The following is a 21,668-nucleotide window of genomic DNA, read 5'->3' as shown; positions in this document are numbered from 1 at the left end:
AACCCATCTGGCCCCACTGCCTTCCCACCTGCATCTTCCCGATTGCTGCCTTCACTTCCTCTAACCCCACCGGCTCCTCCCGCCTCGCCTTCTCCATTTCACCGAACCTCGGGCACTCCAACAACCCCCCTCCAGGAACTCCCTCATCTCCCGCTCGTCCTCTGGTGGCTCTGACTAAAACAAGTCTCTATTAAACTCCTGAAACACCAGGGTCACCACCAGCTCCCCCGTCCTATCCCGAACCCGAACTATCTGCAGCTTGGCTATGGAGCTGACGTGCTAACATACAACCCACCTCCTCCCCATGCTCATAGACAACCCCCCTCACCCTTCTCAGTTGACGCATTGCTCCCCCTGTGGAACTGCAGGCAGGTTGAACCTCGCCTGCAGTTCCTTCCTCCTTGCCAGGAGCCCCGGATCTGGGTCCCCCACGTACCTCCCATCCACTTCCAAAATCTCTTCTATCAACCGCTGACTTTCCTCTCTCTCCTCCCTGTCCACCTTAGCCTTAAACGAGATCAACCCCCCTCTCACCACTGCGTTCAGAGCCTCCCAAACCACCGATGGCAATTGAAGCCCACATACTCCTCAATTATGTTCCCTATCTTATCACAGAAACTCCGGTCCACCAACAACCCCACATCCATCCTCCACCCTGGCTTCTGCGCCAGCTCCTTCTCCAGTACCACATCCATCCAATGTGGAGTGTGATCGAAGATAACAATTGCCGAATACTCTGCCTTCTTAACTCCAGCCAGCAGCGCCTTCCCCACCACAAAAAAGTAAATCCTTGAGAACACCTTGTGCACCGAACGAATACTCCCAATCCCTCAGGTGTACAAATCTTCACGGGTCAGCACCTCCCCCCCATCTCCCTCATAAGCCCGGACAATGTTGCAAACACCACTAACAAGCTTCTCTCCCCTCCAAAAAACATGTCAGTCCTCCTCTCTCCCAACAGCCCCAACCTTCAAAAACCGCAAGAACATAACAAAACAAAAAGAGGCAGAAATATACTTTGCAAACATCCCAAAAGTCCCCAACAGTCCTCCTCAGGCCGATCCCAGCATCTTCTCCCTGTCAGCTCCGGCGTGTCAAAGAAGTAATCTTCTGAATCCAGTGACCCACAGACGAGGTGGGTATATCATCCCAGAATGGACCCCTTTACTTTAGAACACCGCCTTCGCCTTGCTGAAGGCTACCCTCTTCTCCAGCTCAGTCCCAGTGTTCTGGTATACTCGGCCTGTACGCCCATCCCTGTCAATGTTGCGGCTCCTGTTCACCTATTCCAAGACCCTCTCGTTCCTTGGATAATCATCGCCAGTGTTGGCTCGTTGAGCCGTGGTTTCTACTGGAGTGCCCGATGAGCTTTATCCAACTCCAGCGGGGCGAAGAACTGATCCCCTCCCACTAGCTGAGAAAACATCTCTGAGAAATACTCAGTCAGCTTCAAGCCCTCCACTCCCTCCCGCAGCCCCACCATCCTGAGGTTCAACCGCCTCGATCGGTTTTCAAGATCCTCCACCTGTAGCCTCAGACTCTCGTTGCTGTCCACCACGAGCAGCAATTCTGCTTCTAGCGAGGTGAAAAGCCCCTCATGCTGCTGCAAGGCCTCTTCCATACCCTTCAGCGTCTCACCTTGTGATTCACCGCATTCAAGGCCCAGTGCTGATTATGGATCGGGCCCAGTGCCGTCTTGACAATGGCTTTAAATGACTCCTTTATTTCCTTGCCCTGCCGCTCAAATTGCCTGTCCATCAGCTTGCCGAGTTTCTCCAGCCCCTCCGCCATCACTACCATCAGTGTGTCTAATGTAATGGGGTTGGGCAGCCATCTCCCCTCCTTCAAGCTCCTTCGACGGACTACCCTCTTGAGCTTTCTTGGCAGCGGGCCTCTTCGTTGACGCTTTTGACATGTCTCTGTCGGGAAACAGTTCACTAACTCCACAAAATGAGTTTGGACATCAAAATCCCCCGAAATAAACAAGGAAAAGGGCTCAAAAACAAAGACCCTCCCGGGGCCATTTTCCATGAGTCTTGCTTTCACATGACGTCACTGGAAGTCACAATTACTTCTTAACTGAATACAGGTTCTTTTGCTTCCTCTTCAGTCTCGAAGTTTATTCCAATATATTGACCATTCATGATGTGAAGGAAACATTCCCCATACCTGATATAAAAGTAGTCTCGAGATTGAACGCCCTCGCAGTACTCCTGCAGTTGAAATTAAAAACGCGATGAATTTCTACACTCCGTAGAGGCAGCAACAAAAAAAAATGCTGGCCTCTTCCCAAACCTGAAAAATTAGAAAGTACTTGTCCTACGCATGAGAATATAATTTGCACTGTTTTACAAACACGAGTTTAAATGCAACAATTGAGTGCTGCTTTAAACTCACTGCCAGACAGAACCTGCTTTCATTTTTTAAACATTCTATCACATCTGTGTTCTAACTTATCGCCAGTTGTTGGATGGAGCACAACATCAGTGAGACAGTGATAAAGTGGAATGACATGGGATATGAAGGTGCCCAGCATTCAGAGACAACTGCTGTGGTAATACCGGATATTTTGTTTGTTGAGGATTACTCAGAGATGTGCTGCATTATTTTTGCAGGTTATTGCTCATGTTAAGTTTACTTATATGGAATTACAACAGGACTAATAATTAATACAGTAAGAAGTCTTACAACACCAGGTTAAAATCCAACAGGTTTGTTTCGATATTACTAGCTTTCGGAGCGCTGCTCCTTCCCAAAAGCTAGTGATATTGAAACAAACCTGTTGGACTTTAACCTGGTGTTGTAAGACTTCTTACTGTGCTCACCCCAGTCCAACACCGGCATCTCCACATCATAATAATTAATAGGATAATGTTGTAGTGTGATATGAATCAATATTAGGGAATAATAACCCAGAGAACGTTGACCTGAATTTCACCATGGCACTCTGAGAATTTGAATTGATTTTTAAAAATCCAGCAATAAAATGCTAGTATCAGTGCACACATGCTGAAGCTGCTGCTTGTTGTAAAGACCCAGCTGGTTCAGTAATATCTATTAGGAAAGTAAAACTGTTACCGTAACCCTGTCTGGTCGACATAGATCTCCAATTCCCAAGTGGTTAACTCTTAAATGCTCTCTGAAAAATCCCAGCATGCCACTCAGCCAAATTAACCCCCCAAGCAGGTCAAGAAAAAGCCAACCATTATCCATCTTCTGTTGCCCTGACAATGCTATGCTGAAATCTCTGGAATAATTATTAACTAAAGATCCTCATTAAAAGAATCAAAGTGGCCTGCATGTGTGCAGCAGAATTTTACTTTTGATTATTTCTTTCGAGCTCCAATTATAATGAACAGAAAATAACATTTCAATAATGAGGTTGGACATCAAATCACCAAAAGGTCCCCAAATGTCCCCTGGACCATGGCTTCATCACCAATTACAAAGTCATTCTTTCCAGAACCATCATGGACCTCATCTCCCTCCCTCCTGTTTCCAACTTGATTGTCCCCAATGCCACACAGCCTGCTTCTACCTCTTTCCTAAGTCTTCCCTGGTAGACTGATCATTTAAGCCCATTCTTGCACCAGAGGTTTGATTTTTTTCGAATCACAACTTTACTTTCAGTTTCCACTGCTCCCACACATAGACATAGAAACATAAAAAATAGGAGCAGGAGGAGGCCATTCTACCCTTCGAGCCTGCCCTGCCATTCATTCTGAACATGGCAGATCATCCAACCCAATAGCCTAATCCTGCCTTCCCCCCCATATCTTTTTATCCTCTTCGCCCTAAGGGCTATATCTAACTGCTTCTTGAAAACATACACCATTTTGGCCTCAACTTACTTTCTGTGGCAATGGATTCCACAGGCTCACCGCTCTCTGTGAGAAAACATTTCTTCTCATTTCTGTCCTAAATTGTCTACTCCATATCCTCAGACTGTGGCCCCTGTTTCTGGACACCTCCACCATCATGAATATCCTTCTTGCATCTCCCCTGTCTAAACCTGTTAGAATTTTACATTCAATCTCTCCTCGTATGACAGTCCTGCCACCCCAGGAATCAGTCTGGGAAACCTTTGCTGCATTCCCTCAATAGAAAGAACATCCTTCCTCAGATAAGGAGACCAAAAATGCACACAATATTCCAATGTGGCCTCACCAACACCCTGTATAATTGCAGCAGGACATCCCTGTTCCTGTACTCGAATCCTCTCACAATGAAGGCCAGCATACCATTTGCCTTCTTTACTGCCTGCTGTATCTACATGCTTACCTTCAGTGACTTGTGTACAAGGTCACCCAAGTCTCGTTGCACACTTTTCTCTCCTAATTTATGGCCTTTCAGATAACAGTTTGCCTTCTCATTTTTTCGCCCAAAGTGGATAATCTCACATTCATCCAAATTATACTGCATCTGCCATTCATTTACCTACTCACTCAACTTGTCGAAATAACACTGAAGGATCTCTGCATTCTCCTCACAGCTCACCCTCCCCAAACTTGGTATCATCTGCAAATTTGGAGATATTAAATTTTGTTTTCTCATCTAAATCATTAATATATATTGTGAATAGCTGGGGTCCTAGCACTGATCCCAGCGGTACTCCACTAGTCACTGCCTGCCATTTGAAAAAGTCATGTTAATTCCTACTCTTTGTTTTCTGTCTGCTAACCTGGGGCGTCATTCTCCGACCCCCCGCCGGGTCAGAGAATGGCCGTTGGCCGCCGTGAATCCCGTCCCCGCCGAAGTCTCCGCTCCCGGAGATTGGGCGGGGGCGGGAATCGGGCCGCGCCGGTTGGCGGGACCCCCCGCTGGATTCTCCGGCTCGGATGGGCCGAAGTCCCGCCCAGGAATTGCCTGTCCCGCCGACGTAAATCAAACCTGGTATTTACCGGCGGGATCAGGCGGCGTGGGCGGGCTCCGGGGTCCTGGGGGGGGGGGGGGCGCGGGGCGATCTGACCCCGGGGGGTGCCCCCACGGTGGCCTGGCCCGCGATCGGGGCCCACCGATCCGCGGGCGGGCCTGTGCCGTGGGGGCACTCTTTCCCTTCCGCCTCCGCTACGGCCTCCACCATGGCGGAGGCGGAAGAGACTCCCCACTGCGCATGCGCGGGAAACTGACAGCGGCCGCTGACGCTCCCGCGCATGCGCTGGGAAACTGACAGCGGCCGCTGACGCTCCCGCGCATGCGCCGCATTTCCGCGCCAGCTGGCGGGGAAACAAACGCCATTCCCGCCAGCTGGCGGGGCGGAAATCCCTCTGGCGTCGGCCTAGCCCCTCGATGTTGGGGCTAGGCCGCCAAAGATGCGGAGCCTTCCGCACCTTTGGGCCGGCGCGATGCCCGTCTGATTGGCGCCGGCTTTGGCGCCAGTCGGCGGACATCCCGCCGTTGGGGGAGAATTTCGTCCCAGATTTCTATCCATCTCAATACACTAATCCCATGCGCTTTAGTTCTACACATAAATCTCTTTATGTAGGACTTTTGAAAGTCCAACAATGCTCGGCACAACATCGAGGGCCGAAGGGCCTGTTCTGTGCTGTAATGTTCTATGTTCTAAATATACCAAATCCACTGGCTCCCCCTCGTCAACTCTACAAGTTACACCCTCAAAGAATTCCAATAGATTTGTCAAGCATGATTTTGCCTTCATAAATCCATGCTGACTCTGTCCGATCCTGTCACTGTTTTCTAAGTGTTCAGCTATAAAATCTTTGATAATGGATTCTGGAATTTTCCCCACATCCAACGTCAGGCTTGCTGGCCTATATTTCTGTGTTTTCTCTCTACCTCCCTTTTTAAATAGTGGAGTTACATTAGCTACCCTCCGATCTGAAGGATCTGTTCCAGAATCTATAAAATCCTGGAAGGTGACCACTAATGCATTCACTATTTCTAGAGCTACTTCCTTAAGTACTCTGGGATGTAGATTATCAGGCCCAGGGGATTTATCAGACTTCAATCCCATCAATTTCCTGAACACATTTCTCACTAATATTGATCTCCTTCAGTTTCTCCCTCTCACTGAACCCTGCGTTCCCCAACATTTCTGGACAATGATTTGTGTCCTCATTTGTGAACCAAAGTATGTGTTTAGTTGCCCAGCCATTTCTTTGTCCCCTAGTATACATTCCCTGCTTTCTGACCGTAAAGGTCCTACATTTGTCTTCAACGAACCTTTTCTCTTCACATACCTATAGAAACGTTTACAGTCAGTTTTTATGTTCCCTGCAATTTCCCCTTCTTAATCCATCCCTTGGTCCTTCTTTGCTGAATTCTAAACTGCTCCCAATCCTCAGAACCGTTGTTTTTCTTAGCCAATTTGTATTCTTCTTTCTTGGATTGAATATTATCTCGAATCTCTTTTGTCAGCCTTGGATTGGCCAACTTTCCTGTTTTACTTTTGTGTCAAACAAGAATAAACAATTGTTGCAGTTCCCCTATGCGCTCTATGTTTGCCATTGTCTATCCACTGTCGTCCTTAAAGTAGTGTTCTCGATCATGGAAACATAGAAAATAGGGGCAGGAGTAGGCCCTTCGAGCCTGTACTACCATTCAACATGATCATGTCTGCTGTTGCAAATTCAGTATCCCACTCCTGCTTTCTCTCCATACCCCTTGACCCTTTTAGCTGCAAAGGCCATGTCCAGCTCCCTCTTGAATATATCCAACGAACTGGCCCCAACAGCTTTCTGTGGTAGCGAATTCCACAACTTCACAACTCTCTGAGAGGAGAAGTCCGTCCTCATCTCAGTCCTGAATGGCTTATCCCATATTCTTAGGCTGTGACTCCAAATTCTCGACATCCCAACATCGGGAATGTTCTTCCTGCATCTAGCCTGTCCAGTTCGATCAGGGTTTTATATGTTTCTATGAGGTCCCTTCTCATTCTTCTGAACTCCAATGAGTACAAGCCCAGTTGATCCAGTCTTTCTTCATGTCAGTCCCACCATCCCAGGAACTAGTCTAATGAACGTTTGCTGGATACCCTCAATAGCAAGAATGTCCTTCCTCAAAATAGGAAACCAAAACTGCACACAATAATCAAGGTGTGGCCTCACCAAGGCCCTGTATAACTGCAGCAAAACATCCCTACTCCTATACTCAAATCCTCTCGCTATGAACACCAGCATGCCGTTAGCTTTCCTCACCGCCTGCTATACCTGCATACCAACTTTCAGCATCTGTTCCACCACGACACCCAGGTCTCGTTGCACTTCCCCTTTTCCTAAACTGCTACCATTCAGATAATAATTTGCCTTCTTGTTTTTGATAACAAAGTGGATAACCTCACATTTACCCACATTATATTGCATGGGGAATTATCGGGTTTTAATCCCATCAATTTCCCCAATATATTTTCCTGACTAATAAAGATTACCTTCAGTTCCTCCTTCATGCTAGACCCTCTGTCCCCCAGTATTTCTGGAAGGTTATTTGTGTCCTCCTTAGTGAAGACAAATCCAAAGTATTTGTTCAACTGGTCTGTCATCTCTTTGTCGCCCATTATGAATTCACCTGATTCTACCTGTAAGGGACCTACATGTGTCTTCACCAGTCTTTTTCTCTTCACATATCTATGGAAGCTTTTGCAGTCAGTTTTTATGTTTTCTGCAAGCTTACATTGTATTTTATTTTCCCCTTCCGAATTAAACCCTTTGTCCTCCTCTGCTGAATTTTAATTTCCCCCAGTCCTCAGGCTTGCTGTTTTTTCTGGCCAATTTATATGCCTCTCCTTTGGCTTTAAGACTATCCCTGATTTCCCTTGTAACACCAGGTTAAAGTCCAACAGGTTTGTTTGGAATCACTAGCTTACAGAGCATAGCTCCTTCATCAGGTGATGAAAGAGCTATGCGCCGAAAGCGAGTAATTACAAACAAACCTGTTGGACTTTAACCTGGTGTTGTAAGACTTCTTACTGTGCCCACCTCAGTCCAACGCCGGCATCTCCACATCCTGATATCCCTTGTTAGCCATCGTTGAGCCACCTTCCCCGTCTTACTCTTGCGCCAGACAGGGAGGCATAATCATATCCAACTCACACCTCACATCATTGTAGTTTCCTTTATTAAATTCACGCCCCTAGTCTCAGAAGAGGAACATAGGAATTAGGAGCAGAAATAGGCAATTCAGCCCTTCGAGCCTGCTCCATCATTCAATCAAATCATGACTGATCTCGTCCTGGTCTCAAATCCACCTCCCTACCAGTTCCCCATATCCCTTTGACCCTTTTTTTTTTTAAATCAGAAATATATCTATCTCCCTCTTGAAACCATTTAATGATTCGGACTCCGCCGCACTATGAGTTCCACAAATTCACCATTCTCTTCAAGAAGTAGTGTCTCCTCATCTCAGTTTTAAATCAACTACTTTACTCTCCATCTTGATGAAAAATTCTGTCATATTATGGTCGCTCATCCCCAAGGGGTGTCGCTCAACTAGATCGCCAATGATTCCATTCTCATTACACAGTGCCTAGTCTAGGATGGCCTGTTCTCCAGTTGGTTTCTCAACGTATTGGTCCAGAAAACTATCCCGTACACACTTCAGGAATTCCTCCTCTACAGTACTGCGTTAATTTGATTTACCCAATCAATATGCAGATTAAAATCACCCATAATTACAGATGTTTCTTTATCGCATGCATCTCGAATTCCCTGTTCCCGACATCGCTACTGCAGTTTGGAGGTATATATATGATGCCCACTAATGTTTTTTGCCCCTTGGTGTTTCTCAGCTCTACCCATACAGATTCCACATTGTAGGAGCCAATATCCTTCCTCACATTATGGCATTAATTTCCTCTTTAACCAGCACTGCAACTCCACCACCTTTTCTTTCTTGTCTGTCCTTCCTAAATACCCCTGGACATTTCAGTTCCAGTGCATGGTCACCCTGCAGCCATGTCTCCGTAATCCCAATTATATTCTACCCATTTACGTCTATTTGTGTGAATTACATGAACATACTTTATTACATGAACATACAAATTAGGAGCAAGAGTAGGGCACTCGGCCCCTAGAGTCTTGTTTGTCATTTAATGAGATCATGGCTGATCTGATTGCAATCTCACCTCCATATTGCCACGTACCCGATAACCTTTCACCTCCTTGCTTAACAAGAATCTATCTAGCTCTGCCTTGAAAAGGTTCAAAGACTCTGTTTCCAGTGCCTTTTGAGGAAGAGAGTTCCAAAGTCTCACCACCATCAGTGGTTAGTACTGCTGCCTCCCAATGCTGGGAACCCGGGTCCAATTCCACAATTGGGTGACTACTGGTGGAAAGTTTGCGCATTCTTCCCGTGTATGCATGGGTTTCCTCTGGGTGCTCCGGTTTCCTCCCACAGTCCAAAGATGTGCAAGTCAGATAAATTGCCCAAGATTAATGAGCAGGGTTACAGGATAGGATGGGGGAGTGGGCCAAGGAAGGGTGCTCTTTCAGAGGTCGGTGTAGACTCAATGGGCCAAATCACCTTCTGTACTGTAGGGATTCTATGGAAAAAACTTCTTCTCATCTCTGTCCTCAATGGGCGACACCTTATTTTGAAACAATGACCCCTAGTTTTAGATTCTCCCACAAGAGGAAACATCCTTTCCACTTCCACCATGACACAGATGTTTGAGGATCTTATACATTTCAATCAAGTCTCCTCTTACTCTTTTGAGTGGATACAAGTCAAGCCTGTCCAAGCTTCCCTCATAACGCAATCCACCCATTCCAGGTATTAGTCTAGTAAACCTTCTCTGAGCGTCTTCCACTGCATTTATATCCTTCCTTAAATGAGGAGACCAATATTGTACACAGTACTCCAGATGTGGTCTCACCAATGCCCTGTATAACTGAAGCATAACATCTCTACTTTTGTATTAAATTCCCCTTGCAATAAATGATAACATTGTATTAGCTTTCCTAATTGCCTGCTCTATCTGCATTCTAAATTCTGTGATTCTTGGACTAGGACACCCAGATTCCTCTGCATCTCAGAGCTCTGCAATCCTACACCATTTAGGTAATATGTTTCTTTTTTATTCTTCCTGCCAAAATGGGCAATTTCACATTTGCTCACATTATACTCTAGTTTCCAGATCTTTGCCCACTCACTTAACTTATCTATCTCCCTTTGTAGCCTTGTTATGTTCTCTTTATAGCTTACTTTCCTAACTATCATTGTGTCATCGGCAAAGTTAGCAACCACACCTTTGGTCCCTCTGGCACACCTTCATTGCATCCTGCCAACCAGAAAAAGACCCATTGATGCATACTCCCGGTTTCCTGTTAGCTAGCCAATCTTCTAGCCATGCCAATATGTTATCTCCGACGCATAAGCTTTTATTTTCTGCAATAATGTTTGATGTGTCACCTTATCAAATACCTTCTGGAAATCTAAGTACAGCATATCACCTTTATCCACAACACATGCTACTTCTTCAAAGAACTCACAAGAAATTGGTCAAACATGATTTCTCTCCTACAAAATTGACTATCTTGAACTTTTCTAAGTGCTCTGCTATTATACCTAGAATAATAGCTTCTAAAATGTCCCTTATGACAGATGCTAAGCTAACTGGTCTGTAGTTTCCTGTTTTTTGTCTCACTTCCATTTTCAATAAACGGGTTACATTCGCTATTTCCAATATAATGAAACATTCCCAGAATCTAGTGAATTTTGGAAAATTAAAACCAACACGTCAATTATTTGACTAGCCACTTCTTTTAAGCCCATAGGATGAAGTTCATCAAGACGGAGGACCTATCAGCCTGCAGTTCCAACAATTTTCTCAGTATCACTTCCCTGGTGATGCTAATTTTCTTGAGTTCCTCTCTCACTTCCAGTTCTACAGCTGTTTCTGGGGTGTTACTTGCATCCTCTATAATAAAGACTGTTGCAAAATGCCAGTTCAATTCATTTCCATCTCCATATTTCCATTATTGATTCCATAAACTCGCTTTCTAGAGGACCAACACTCTCTTTGTTAACTTTTCTTTTTTTAAATAGCTATAGAAACTCTTCCTACATATCTGTCATTATATTTAAAATATCTATAGAAATTCTTAATATTTATCTGTCATTATATTTCCAGCTAGCCACATATTCGCACGGACATTTCTAACTTTTCTCTTCCCCAAATTCCCTTTTTCCATTTTTGGGGTTAGGGTGTTAACTAACATAAGCCCACTGACTCACACAACTATCTTGAATAGACTTCCACAGATCTTGCTTCCTGTAAGGATTCTATTCCATTTTCTCTGTCTCCGTCACATCTGTTCTAACAATACTGCCTTCCATTCTAGCACTTTTGACATGTCTTCCATTTTTCTCAACTGAGATTCTCTTCCACTATGGTTGACCAGGCCCTTGGCTATGCCCATCCCATTTTTACATTTTGGCTCTCTCTTTTCTCCTATTGCCCTGAACTTCCACGTGACCAGCTTCTGCATTCAGCAGAGTGTTCACCACAATTTCCCGCACCTCCAGCCTGATGCCATCACCAAACATATCTCCCCTCTACCCGTACTTTCCAGCCCTTCACGCACGCTCCAATCTCTCCCAACACCCACTTCCTTTACCATGACACCTTCCTGTAACCCCAAGCTCCGGTTGCTTACATTTTAAATCTCCATCTCAATACCGCTCACTACACTGAAGGTCAACAGAAGCTTGAGGAATAACATCTCATTTTTCAACTGCAACCTTCCGGACACAACACTGAGTTCAAAGACATAAACACTGCCCCAGTTTTCCAGACAGCCGGTGAAGATAGGGAGCCAGCTTGGCTAGTTGACTAGTTGTCTCTCCGCAGATGCTGCCTGACCTCTTGAGTATTTCCAACATTTTACTTTTCTATTGGAATGAACACATTGCTCTGTTCTAAATAAAATTGCAACTTACATGTCAGTTAATACCTCACATTTCTTTTTTTTACATGTGCTTTATACATGCTGGGGAAGGTTCTCATTTTGCACTTGCCTTTGAATGATACTCCTGTTCCAACCTTGAATCTGACGCTGCTACCTGTTTGTACTTGCTCATTTTCATTTTCATTTGGCGAGTCCTCTCTTCTACATCCATTGCACCTGTGGACAAAGCGCCAAGTTAAACAGTCAACTTGCAATTGTCAGTTATCCCTCTGACCCCTCTACTCCTTTTCTGGTGCTGCTGAGAGTATGACATCAAATTGTTGCGATTGAAATTGGTTTGGGGGTGGACAAAACTATATCTCAAAACCATGGGCTCAGAAAAATCCACTTTCAAAATAAGGGAGATTTTTGACACTGTTAACATCAGGTTGCGAACTAGCACCAAAATTGCCTTGCCTGTTAAATAAAAACAATTTCAAATGCGCTGATTTATGTGAGAAAACCTTTGTGGGTAGAATCGGCAAAGGGGCCACTACATTGCCCTTCGTATGATGGGTTGGAAGTAATGCCCATCTGGCCTCACGGGCATCCTATCCCACATCCCAATGGATAAGATCATTTAATTATTAGGGAAGGGTGCCCACGTTACCACAGCGCTATTAAGACACACACTTTGTGTACACAGCAGGATACAGGGCAACACCTTGCCACTCCATGGACTTGGAGGTGATAAAGACCAGTGTGCTGAAGTCATAGAGTTCCAAAGGTTCATTGGAAAGGTTCTCCCTTATCTGCTTACCTGTCCGCAAATGGCAATGCACCTCACTTGGACCAAATACCAATTGAAAATATAATTGTAGCCCCCCATTTACACATGAAACACGTACACTTACATAAATTTTGCAGGAAATCTCAGAATCCCACTCATCATAGTTAAGACAGAGGGGTGGCAGGCAAAAGCTGCCCCTCAATGGGATTATTTTCTTTGAGCTAGCAAAAACATGGAAGGCTGAAGGAAACGGGATCCACCCTAAGTTCCTACTTCTTTCCCCCCACTGTTTACAATTTATGTCCCCAAATACACATAATGCCTATGCTCCCATCTCAATGGAATACCATTTTCAGCCGCTTCTGTAACCGTAAGCTCAGGAACATTGGCTGGTTAAGTGTTGTGTGAAAACAGGTCCAAGCTATCTCCAGGTAACTTTGCAAATGGGAATCGATAAATACGCATTCCTATACTCACCAAACTGCCGTGGCAACAGAAATCAAAGCAATTGCTAAATAACCTGCAGATGGCTCATTGTGGTCTTATTATCACGGTGTTGAATCAAGGACATTAATTTTAATGGTGAATTATGACATGTATTATTTTAGGTTCAATGATTTTATTTTGTTCCATATTGTCCCCATTCTGCAAATTGGCCACATTCTATTTTGTGTTGAAAATCCCAATGTGTCTTTTGAAATGGGTAAAATACAAATTGTCTGAACTGAGAGAAAAATTTGCATGTACAGAAAAAGAAATATTCTAGCGATTTATAATTGGCCTTAGTTACTGGTAATCATTTGAAAAGTCATCCTTTAGGCTGGAGAGAGTAATTTTGATACTGAGGGCAGAGGTTAGATTATCCAAAATTCCTAGGGTCAGAGAGGACAGAAAGGGCGATCTTTGGTTGGGTAAGCTGGACTCAACATACAAATTCAACTGTTGAAGTGATACTGTTGGAGCATGATAGATAATTTTGTTAATCTTTGCTGGCTGGAGATTTGTGCAGCAAAGGTCAGGAAAATCTATCTTTGGTGGCTATACAGCAAGCTAACTATAAATCTGGGAGGTTTATATGTTGTTCAGTTTTCTAGTTGCAAATATTCAAGTAAAGCGATTTAATAGTAGGATTCAGGATCATGAACTGAGATAGTGTAGGGCAGATTGTCCTGGCTCTCTCTGTCCCAACTCTGGACAAAGAAGCAGAAACACTAGTACTTCCTGTTTTGAGCCATCAAGATGTTCCAGGGGGGTCTCCTGGCAGAGCCACACACTGGCAGAAGGGGACAGGGATTTGAGTTCAGCTGCAGGCTTCTCATAATTACCTTCCTTTGGCCTGAAATCCACTTGCTCAGAGTCTGGGGCTAGGCCCAAACTTGTCCAAAATTTAACTGGGTGCCTAGCCAACATTCCTTTGGGCAGCACAAGTGGATAGCACTGTGGCTTCACAGCGCCAGGGTCCCAGGTTCGATTCCCCACTGGGTCACTGTATGTGCGGAGTCTGCACGTTCTCCCCGTGTCTGCGTGGGTTTCCTCCGGGTGCTCCGGTTTCTTCCCACAGTCCAAAGACGTGCAGGTTAGGTGGGTTGGCCATGCTAAATTGCCCTTAGTGTCCAAAAAGGTTAGATGGGGTTATTGGGTTATGGGATAAGGTGGAAGTGAGGGCTTAAGTGGATCAGTGCAGACTCGATGGGCCAAATGGCCTCCTTCTGCACTGTATGTTCTATGTTCCTTCGGGAAACTTCGGCCCGCAACAACCGCTTTCATTTCAGTGAGATTCTGTAACGGATTCATCCCAGTTGCCTTTTTGGCTCTCATTATGATTTAGACTTGTCTATTAAATCAGTTGAATGCAATGCTTGAACTGATTTTGGAGCAATATATCACACTGTTACGAGGACTCCACCCCCAAAGGGCTAGAATATGCTGGAATGGGGCACCTTATTTCCCTCGCTATTCATCTCAGAAATCCAAGATCAGTGAGGTGCCTGGGATCTTGGTGAACAGTGAAACCAACGATTAATCACCTTTACTGATTAAATATAGGGATTGAGAAATAAACAGAGGTTCAAAGAGAAGGAAACAGGATGGAGTAGAGTCAAAATGGATGCAGAAAGAGAGATCAAGATTAAATTAAGAGAAAGAAAAATGTGAAAGGAAAAGTATATGTTTTAATGGGAGAAATCTCGGAGAACAATTTAATACCCTTAAGAAAAAGATCCCACAATTTCAATTGGTCATTTACAGGATGAGAAGGGTGAGCAACATTGCAGGGATACTTTGAAACTCACTGAGAAATTAACAATGAACTGCGGCTTTAAGAACCTAAAGAGAGAGCGGCCCATACCACCATGAGCTGCAAATTGTAGAATCTGAACAGTACATCAGAAGGGGCAATGAGTGAAGATTAGAAAGAAGTCTGAAGGTTTTAGCCAATGCTTGGAACAGGGAAGTCTCTGGGTCCAAAAAAGGGAGAAACAGATACTGTAAAATCACTTCCCTTCATTTGGGAAATTCTGGACGTTACCGTGGCTTCTAGTTGGGCCGACCATCACTTTCCACATGGTAGTGCTGAGAAGCAGCAGAGAGAAGGAAAATCCATGGGCAACCTAGATCCTTCCCACGGTGTCATTTATATGCTGCAGTCGGGGAAGGAGCAAGAGAGAACCTTCCTATTGAGGTAATCAGGACGCACTAGGGTTCATTGTCTTAATTGTCTGGCGTTCCTTTTTTCAATCCCACTGATCCAGGTGGGCTCATGGAAGAAAATCGCCCCCACCCCCATACTTTCAGAAGGCTGAAAGTAAGAAATCCCTTTTAATTCTTGCTTGGATGCAGACGTCACCTGCAAGGCCTGCATTTATTGCCCATCCTTTATTGCCTGTGAGAAGGTGGTGGAGTGCAGCTTTCTTGAACTGCTGCAGTCTATCTGGTGTAGGTACACCCACATTGCTGGCAGGAAGGGAGTCCCAGGATTTTGACCCAGTTTATGCATTAAGCAGCACGTTCTTTATTTTGTAATACTGTGCAAACAGAAGTCAAAAAGTAAACAGGTGCTTCTCAATATGCTCAGCATTCTGTATATTTGCCTTTTGTACAATTTCATTGCAATAACTATTACGTGTTCAGTCTTTGGAAAGATTAAGTCAATTCATGTACTTAAGGTGCAAGCACAAATCTAGATCTTCGGGGGTGGAGGGGTGGGTGGTTTCATTGTCCTAGGGTGCCATACCACACAAACAAATAGGAGAGCGTGTTTGGCAATGTCCATAAACACAGCAGACTGCTTAGGGGAGCAACTGAAACAATGAACACAAGTATGTTCCTGTGGTAGCTTCAATTTGGAAAAGTGACCTTCGGAATATCTTGGATAAAAATTAGCAAAGGAGAGAGAGAGAGACTGTTAAATATCCATCGGAAAGAAAATCAGATATACTTTATGTGCACTTTATGTGCAGGGAAGGAGCAGTAACATCTCTTGATTCACCAGGCCAGAGCAGGTAGAATATTCAACTTGAAGACTAGATAACATCGCAGCCTCACTCCCTTTTCTTCCTTGGGCAATAACATTCTATCCACATCCATAAAACAAATAACTACCAAACTGAACCCTCTCTCTGAGCTGGGAGGTCATTAAGATTGTGCAGTATTTACTCCCAATTACTTGCATGTAGAATCTTACACATTTCTTCCCAGCTTCATCAAGCTGATAGCAAGTAGATAAACTAATCTGCTACTACCTGGTAAACACCCCTCCAACCTGAATATACAATTAGTTCATGCAATCGTGTTGCAGGAAAAACGTTTGTAATGCAAGTGAAAGGTAAGGGACTAGAGGTGACATCAGAAAGTTAATTCCCTACAAGAAGGTGATGAAGCTACTGAAGAAGGCTACAGGACTAGCTGTGGGAGAGGGGTAGAATGATAAGACCATGAGAGGTAGGAGCAGTAGTAGGCCACTTGGCCCATCGAGTCTGCTCCGCCATTCAATGAGATCATGGCTGACCTGATATATTCCTCAACTCCATTTTCCTGCCTTATCCCCATAACCCTGGATTCCCTTCCTGATTAAAAACCTGTCTAACACAGCCTTGAACATACTTAATGACCCAGCCTCTACAGCTTTCTGCGGTAATGAATTCCACAGATTCACTACCCTCTGAGAGCAGAAATATCTACTCATCTCTGTCCAAAATGGGCAATCCCTTACCCCAGGGAAAATCCAATGATCTTGGCATCCTGGCAAAATAGCACAGATGTTTACAGGTCAATTTCCATCCCCTTGATCCCAGTGGAATTATGTCCTAGCATCATTAGTTGAGAGCTTCCTTTCCTGAAGATGAAGTTTCAGAAGGGAATTATGATGATTAGGAGAAGGAATGGGATGGAAGAATAATTCTGTCTCATGGGTTAGGATGATGGTGACATTGATTTTTTAAAAAGAGGTTGGTGGGAACAAACCCCTTTGGAAGGGGTTCCAAAAGTAGGATGTGCCTCCCTCTGCCACAAAGTCTTCAATCTGCCCCCTTCATTGCTTGATTTCTCCCTCTTATTCGCCAGCTCAGACACCTTCATCCACAGGACTTTCAGGATCTGGGGCGGGATTCTCCGTGAATCGGCGTGGCGGGCCACTCCGGGGCCGAGGAGTGGCGTGACCTACTCCGGCGTCAGGCCGCCCCGAAGGTGCGGAGGAAAGCTAGGCCGGCGGCGGAGTGGTTTGCGCCGCGCCGGCCGGCTCGGAAGGGGTTTGGCGCCACACCAACCAGCGCTGAAGGGCCTCCGCCGGCCAGCACGAATTGGCGCATGCGCGGGTGCGCCAGCGTGTGCTGGTGTCAATCCAGCGCATGCGCAGGGGTTTCTTCTCCGTACCAGCCATGGTGGGGGTTGCCAGCGGCCGTTGCGGAGGGAAAGAGTGCCCCCATGGCACAGGCCCGCCCACGGATCAGTCGGCCCCGATCACGTGCCAGGCCACCGTGGGGGCACCCCCCGGGGCCAGATCCCCCCGGGCCCCCACGAGGACTCTGCAGGCCGCCCATGGAGCCAGGTCCTGCCGGTAAGGACCTGTTGTAATTAATGCCAGTGGGACCAGCCGAAAACGGGCGGCCACTCGCGGGCCTGGAGAATCGCCCGGCGCAATTCCCACCCCCGCCAAAACCCTGGCGCCGGAGAATTCGGCAGCCGACGGGGGCGGGATTCACGCCCCCCCTCCCCCCCCCCCCTCCCCCCCCCGGCGATTCTCCGACCCGGCGGGGGGTCGGAGAATCCTGCCCCTGATCACTGCCAACAGAGCAGCTGCTGGGCTGATCTGCAGGGCATGAATCCAAACTGCAAGTGGCAGCACAAGCCAGGTTCCAGTCTTCTCCATCAGGATCTAACACAAATGACTTTGACATCAAGGTGCAATGCAGTCTTCTTCTTTGTAGCTATGGGTCTTCATGTAGTCACTAGCCATGGCCCACTTCAGTGAAAAACACTGTTATAACACAGTTCCACAATGTGATATTCATTGAATTTGCATGGTCCATAAATTAATTTGGGAGTGAATATCTGGTTAGCACAGTTGGCTAGGTGGCTAGTGTGTGGTTTAGTTCAATGGCAACAGCATGGGTTTTATTCTTGTTGTGGCTGAGGTAGACATGGGACCTCTCCTTGCCGTGCTACTGAGAGTGAAAGGCAATGATAAACCATCACTGACAAAATCCTCCAATAAAATGGCTCAGGATGAAGCATCAGCAAGCAATAAGCCACGGATTTGCCTTCAGGCAGAGCACACATGGAAGATGGTGAATATCATGTATCTATGACTGATGCTTCACTCTCATATCCTCCAACTTGCATTGATCCTCATCTTCTATTATAAATAGAGACAAGGAATACTTATTGTGAATCCTGTATTTCGTACTGAGATTCTCTTACTACCGACGGAGCTGTGAACTAACAAGTAATCTTAATCCAGGTGCAGAACCTCAAAACTCTTTAGAGACTCTCGTTAAATCCAGCAAAAGTTTCTACTGGCTGCACATGTTCAGTTTCAGCTGAATATGAGACAGTAGCACTTGCACCACCACCATTCTCCCACCAACCCACTGGATAAAGCTGAGACCAAAGATATACATGAATTAGGCTAGACAATTACCAGTTACCACTGAATAGAACAAAGGGGAATTTGCAGCGCCGTAATACATGAAGTCCAACCTGTGGCATCCATACCCTCGAAGTATGGCTCTCACAATGCAGACAACCCACTCCTATTTGAACTTAGGTTTATATCTTGGTTGATTCAGTTCAGTTTTGTAGGCCTGAAATTCTGGTTGGGGCTGTTTTTTGTTTTTGGCTCAGCACACTGAGGTTTTTTCGTATCAGCAACTTGACAATTATACAAATTAACGGGTACATGGAAATAAACTTTGAATGTAGCCTCCTGAACATTTACAAATACAACAGCTTGGACAGTTCTGCCCTGTACAAATGTTTACTTTCCTGCAATTCAGCTCATTCTAAAGATTACAATTATAAGAGTACAAAGGACCTAAACAGTGAAGTCTGTTCAATTTATTTTCTTCCACTCGTTTTCTCTATGAACATGATGTATATGTTCCATCTGTTGGATTACAGATTTGTTTGACTATATTGTGTTTCTTCATAGTGATCAAACATTGACAATGTATCCAGGTAAACAGGTTAGAAGCAATCTGAAGAGCTTACACCCCAAGAAACGACGAACAAAAAGCAAAATATATCAGATGCGAGAAATCCAAAACAAAAACAAATGACACGGGAAGACAGGTCAGGTCACCTCTGATGAGAGATTTTGGGGTATTGAACCCCTCCTCACATCTGGATTGAATTTGTCCCCCGTTTCAGTGCCCAGTTGCTGAAATGTCCACTGCGCTCTCTCAACAGGTGCTAACTGCCTTGCTGAGTATGTCCAGTGCTTTCTATTTTTGTTCCACATGCAATATTATCTCCATGAAATATGTTTTGCATTTCATATTTTAACGATGTCGGAGTTGAAATAGCACTGTGAGGAAATTAAAAACCTTTCAGGCGTCATCACCCAAGTTATTCCACGGTACCTATTTAATCTAAAACACTACAGTAAACTGTTAACATTGTGAGTACTCGGTTAATGTGGAATACAAGTATCATAAAAGGAGCTGGTGCAGAATTCACTGTTCATGTCATGGCTATATCGGCTAACTTTTCTGCTTGTGAGCCTTTCGGATATAATTTCACAAAGTCATGATGGCATCTCGAAGGATCTTGCTGGGGAGTTGAGGCCTATGGGTGGTCGGAGACTGGGCATGCTGGCACCCTGACACTACCTCTGGCACCTGGGCACCTTAGCACTGCCAGCCTGGCACTGGTGCCTGTGCAGACTGGCACTTCCAGATGCCTGGGTACCAGACCGGTAGTGCCAAGGAGCCCAGATGTCAGGTTGTCCATGCTCGGGGTCGGGCCCAAGGCTCGCCCATAAGATGTGTGGTGAGCCTGAGGACCCTGGAAGAGGCAAGTGAATGAGTGGGTGGGGGGGGTGGATCCTGGGGCCGGGTTAGCGAGCCGAGGTGGGTCCAAAGGTTAGGGCTGCCTCTAAAAAAGTCACCCCGATATAAGAGTGGTTTCCCTGCACTGGCGAGCTTGCCCAGGCCAGAAAAAATGGCAAAGTGCCATTGAATAACGTGGTCTTTCCCGACACTGCAGGTGAGAACCACTCCGCTAAACACACTGTTCAGCGGACTTTAACTCAAGTCTGTATTGTACAAAGGAAATTGAGACAATGGAGAAAGTTCAAAAATGATTTAAAAGAATGATACCACAGTACTCATTTCTCTGGAAAAGAGGTGGCATGATCGAGATTGTTTTAATTCTGAAGGTGTTCAACAAGTAGATGTAGGGAAGATATTTCCACTAGTGGGGAGCCCAAATGTATCAACGTCGTTCACCTTAACGATTTGTCCCTTTACTGCCTGTAATCAGTATATTTGTATGTAAGCAATGTATGCCTCCTCATCTTTAGTATGAGTGTCCCAATTAAATAAATCCAGTAGCAAGCTTTTGGTGAGTTTTAAAATAAAGAAGGTTATTTATTCTCAGTCATTTACTCTGATAAGAACTTAACCTTTCACTCACTTGTCTCACACTCTTGCACACACACAATGATTAGGGCTGGAAATCTCGGGCTGTTGGGATTCCCTCTTCCCGTTGGCAGCGCACCCCTGCCCATGCGTTTCCCAGCAGTGTGGGGTGGCTTCAATGGGAAATCCCATTGACAAGTGGCAAGAAGAGAAAATCCCGCTGCCAGTGAATGGTGTGCCGCCAAGAAACACACAGCTGCAGAACTATAGAATCCTGACCTTGATACTGATGAAGGTAATATGCTGTTGCAGATTAGAATTATCTCAGTCTCTTTTGTGCCAAGTTTTCAGTTTCTTCAATTAAATTGATGCTTTAAAGTTAAGAACAGATGAAGCAAAGTAAGCTGTGAAGTTTCTTGTAGTCAAACTTCCAGGAGGTTGGATCTCAGGAAACCTCAAAGTTGCAACAGGTTGGAGGAGTCCTCCTCTCTGTTAGGATCTTCCACTTTCAAGGAATTGCGGTGTTTACCGTGACTACTTCGATGAACTGCAACTAGTTCAATGGCTTTCAGTGAAACTCTCTGTCTGCAAAGCACCTTCTTGCTGAATTAAAAGCAGGCAATAAAACATTTCGTTCAACGTGTGAAGTGGATTTACCAACCACCCCACCTATGTTTTTCGGCAGGGGAGGCAGCCCGCCAGCGGGATCTACCAGTCCCGCCGTGGTCAACGGGACTTCCCGTCGACAGCACCTCTCGCCATTGAGAAACCAGTGCGCTGGCGTGGGACCGGAATTTCCCACCAGCATGAACTGCCGATAAATCCCGCCCGTGATTTCGACAAAGTGAAATTTCTTTATCCAAGCAAAGGATAGCACATAGAACATTACAGCGCAGTACAGGCCCTTCGGCCCTCGATGTTGTGCCGACCTGTGAAACCACTCTAAAGTCCATCTACACT

General features: G+C 45.4%; 1 protein-coding gene across 32 annotated transcripts in view; it reads right to left on the bottom strand.

Moving 5' to 3' along the window:
- Positions 1 to 21,668, bottom strand: part of rims2a (regulating synaptic membrane exocytosis 2a) — a 1,580,193-nt gene that overhangs the window by 284,222 nt on the left and 1,274,303 nt on the right. For all 32 annotated transcript variants that reach the window (XM_072467178.1, XM_072467182.1, XM_072467181.1 and 29 more), the window contains one exon: positions 11,974 to 12,080. In XM_072467178.1, the coding sequence (XP_072323279.1) occupies positions 11,974 to 12,080 (107 nt within the window). The remainder of the gene's footprint in view (positions 1 to 11,973; positions 12,081 to 21,668) is intronic.

Source organism: Scyliorhinus torazame, chromosome 11 (assembly GCF_047496885.1).
Source record: "Scyliorhinus torazame isolate Kashiwa2021f chromosome 11, sScyTor2.1, whole genome shotgun sequence".
NCBI classification, from domain to species: Eukaryota; Metazoa; Chordata; class Chondrichthyes; order Carcharhiniformes; family Scyliorhinidae; genus Scyliorhinus; species Scyliorhinus torazame.
This window is presented reverse-complemented; position numbering and strand designations above follow the sequence as displayed.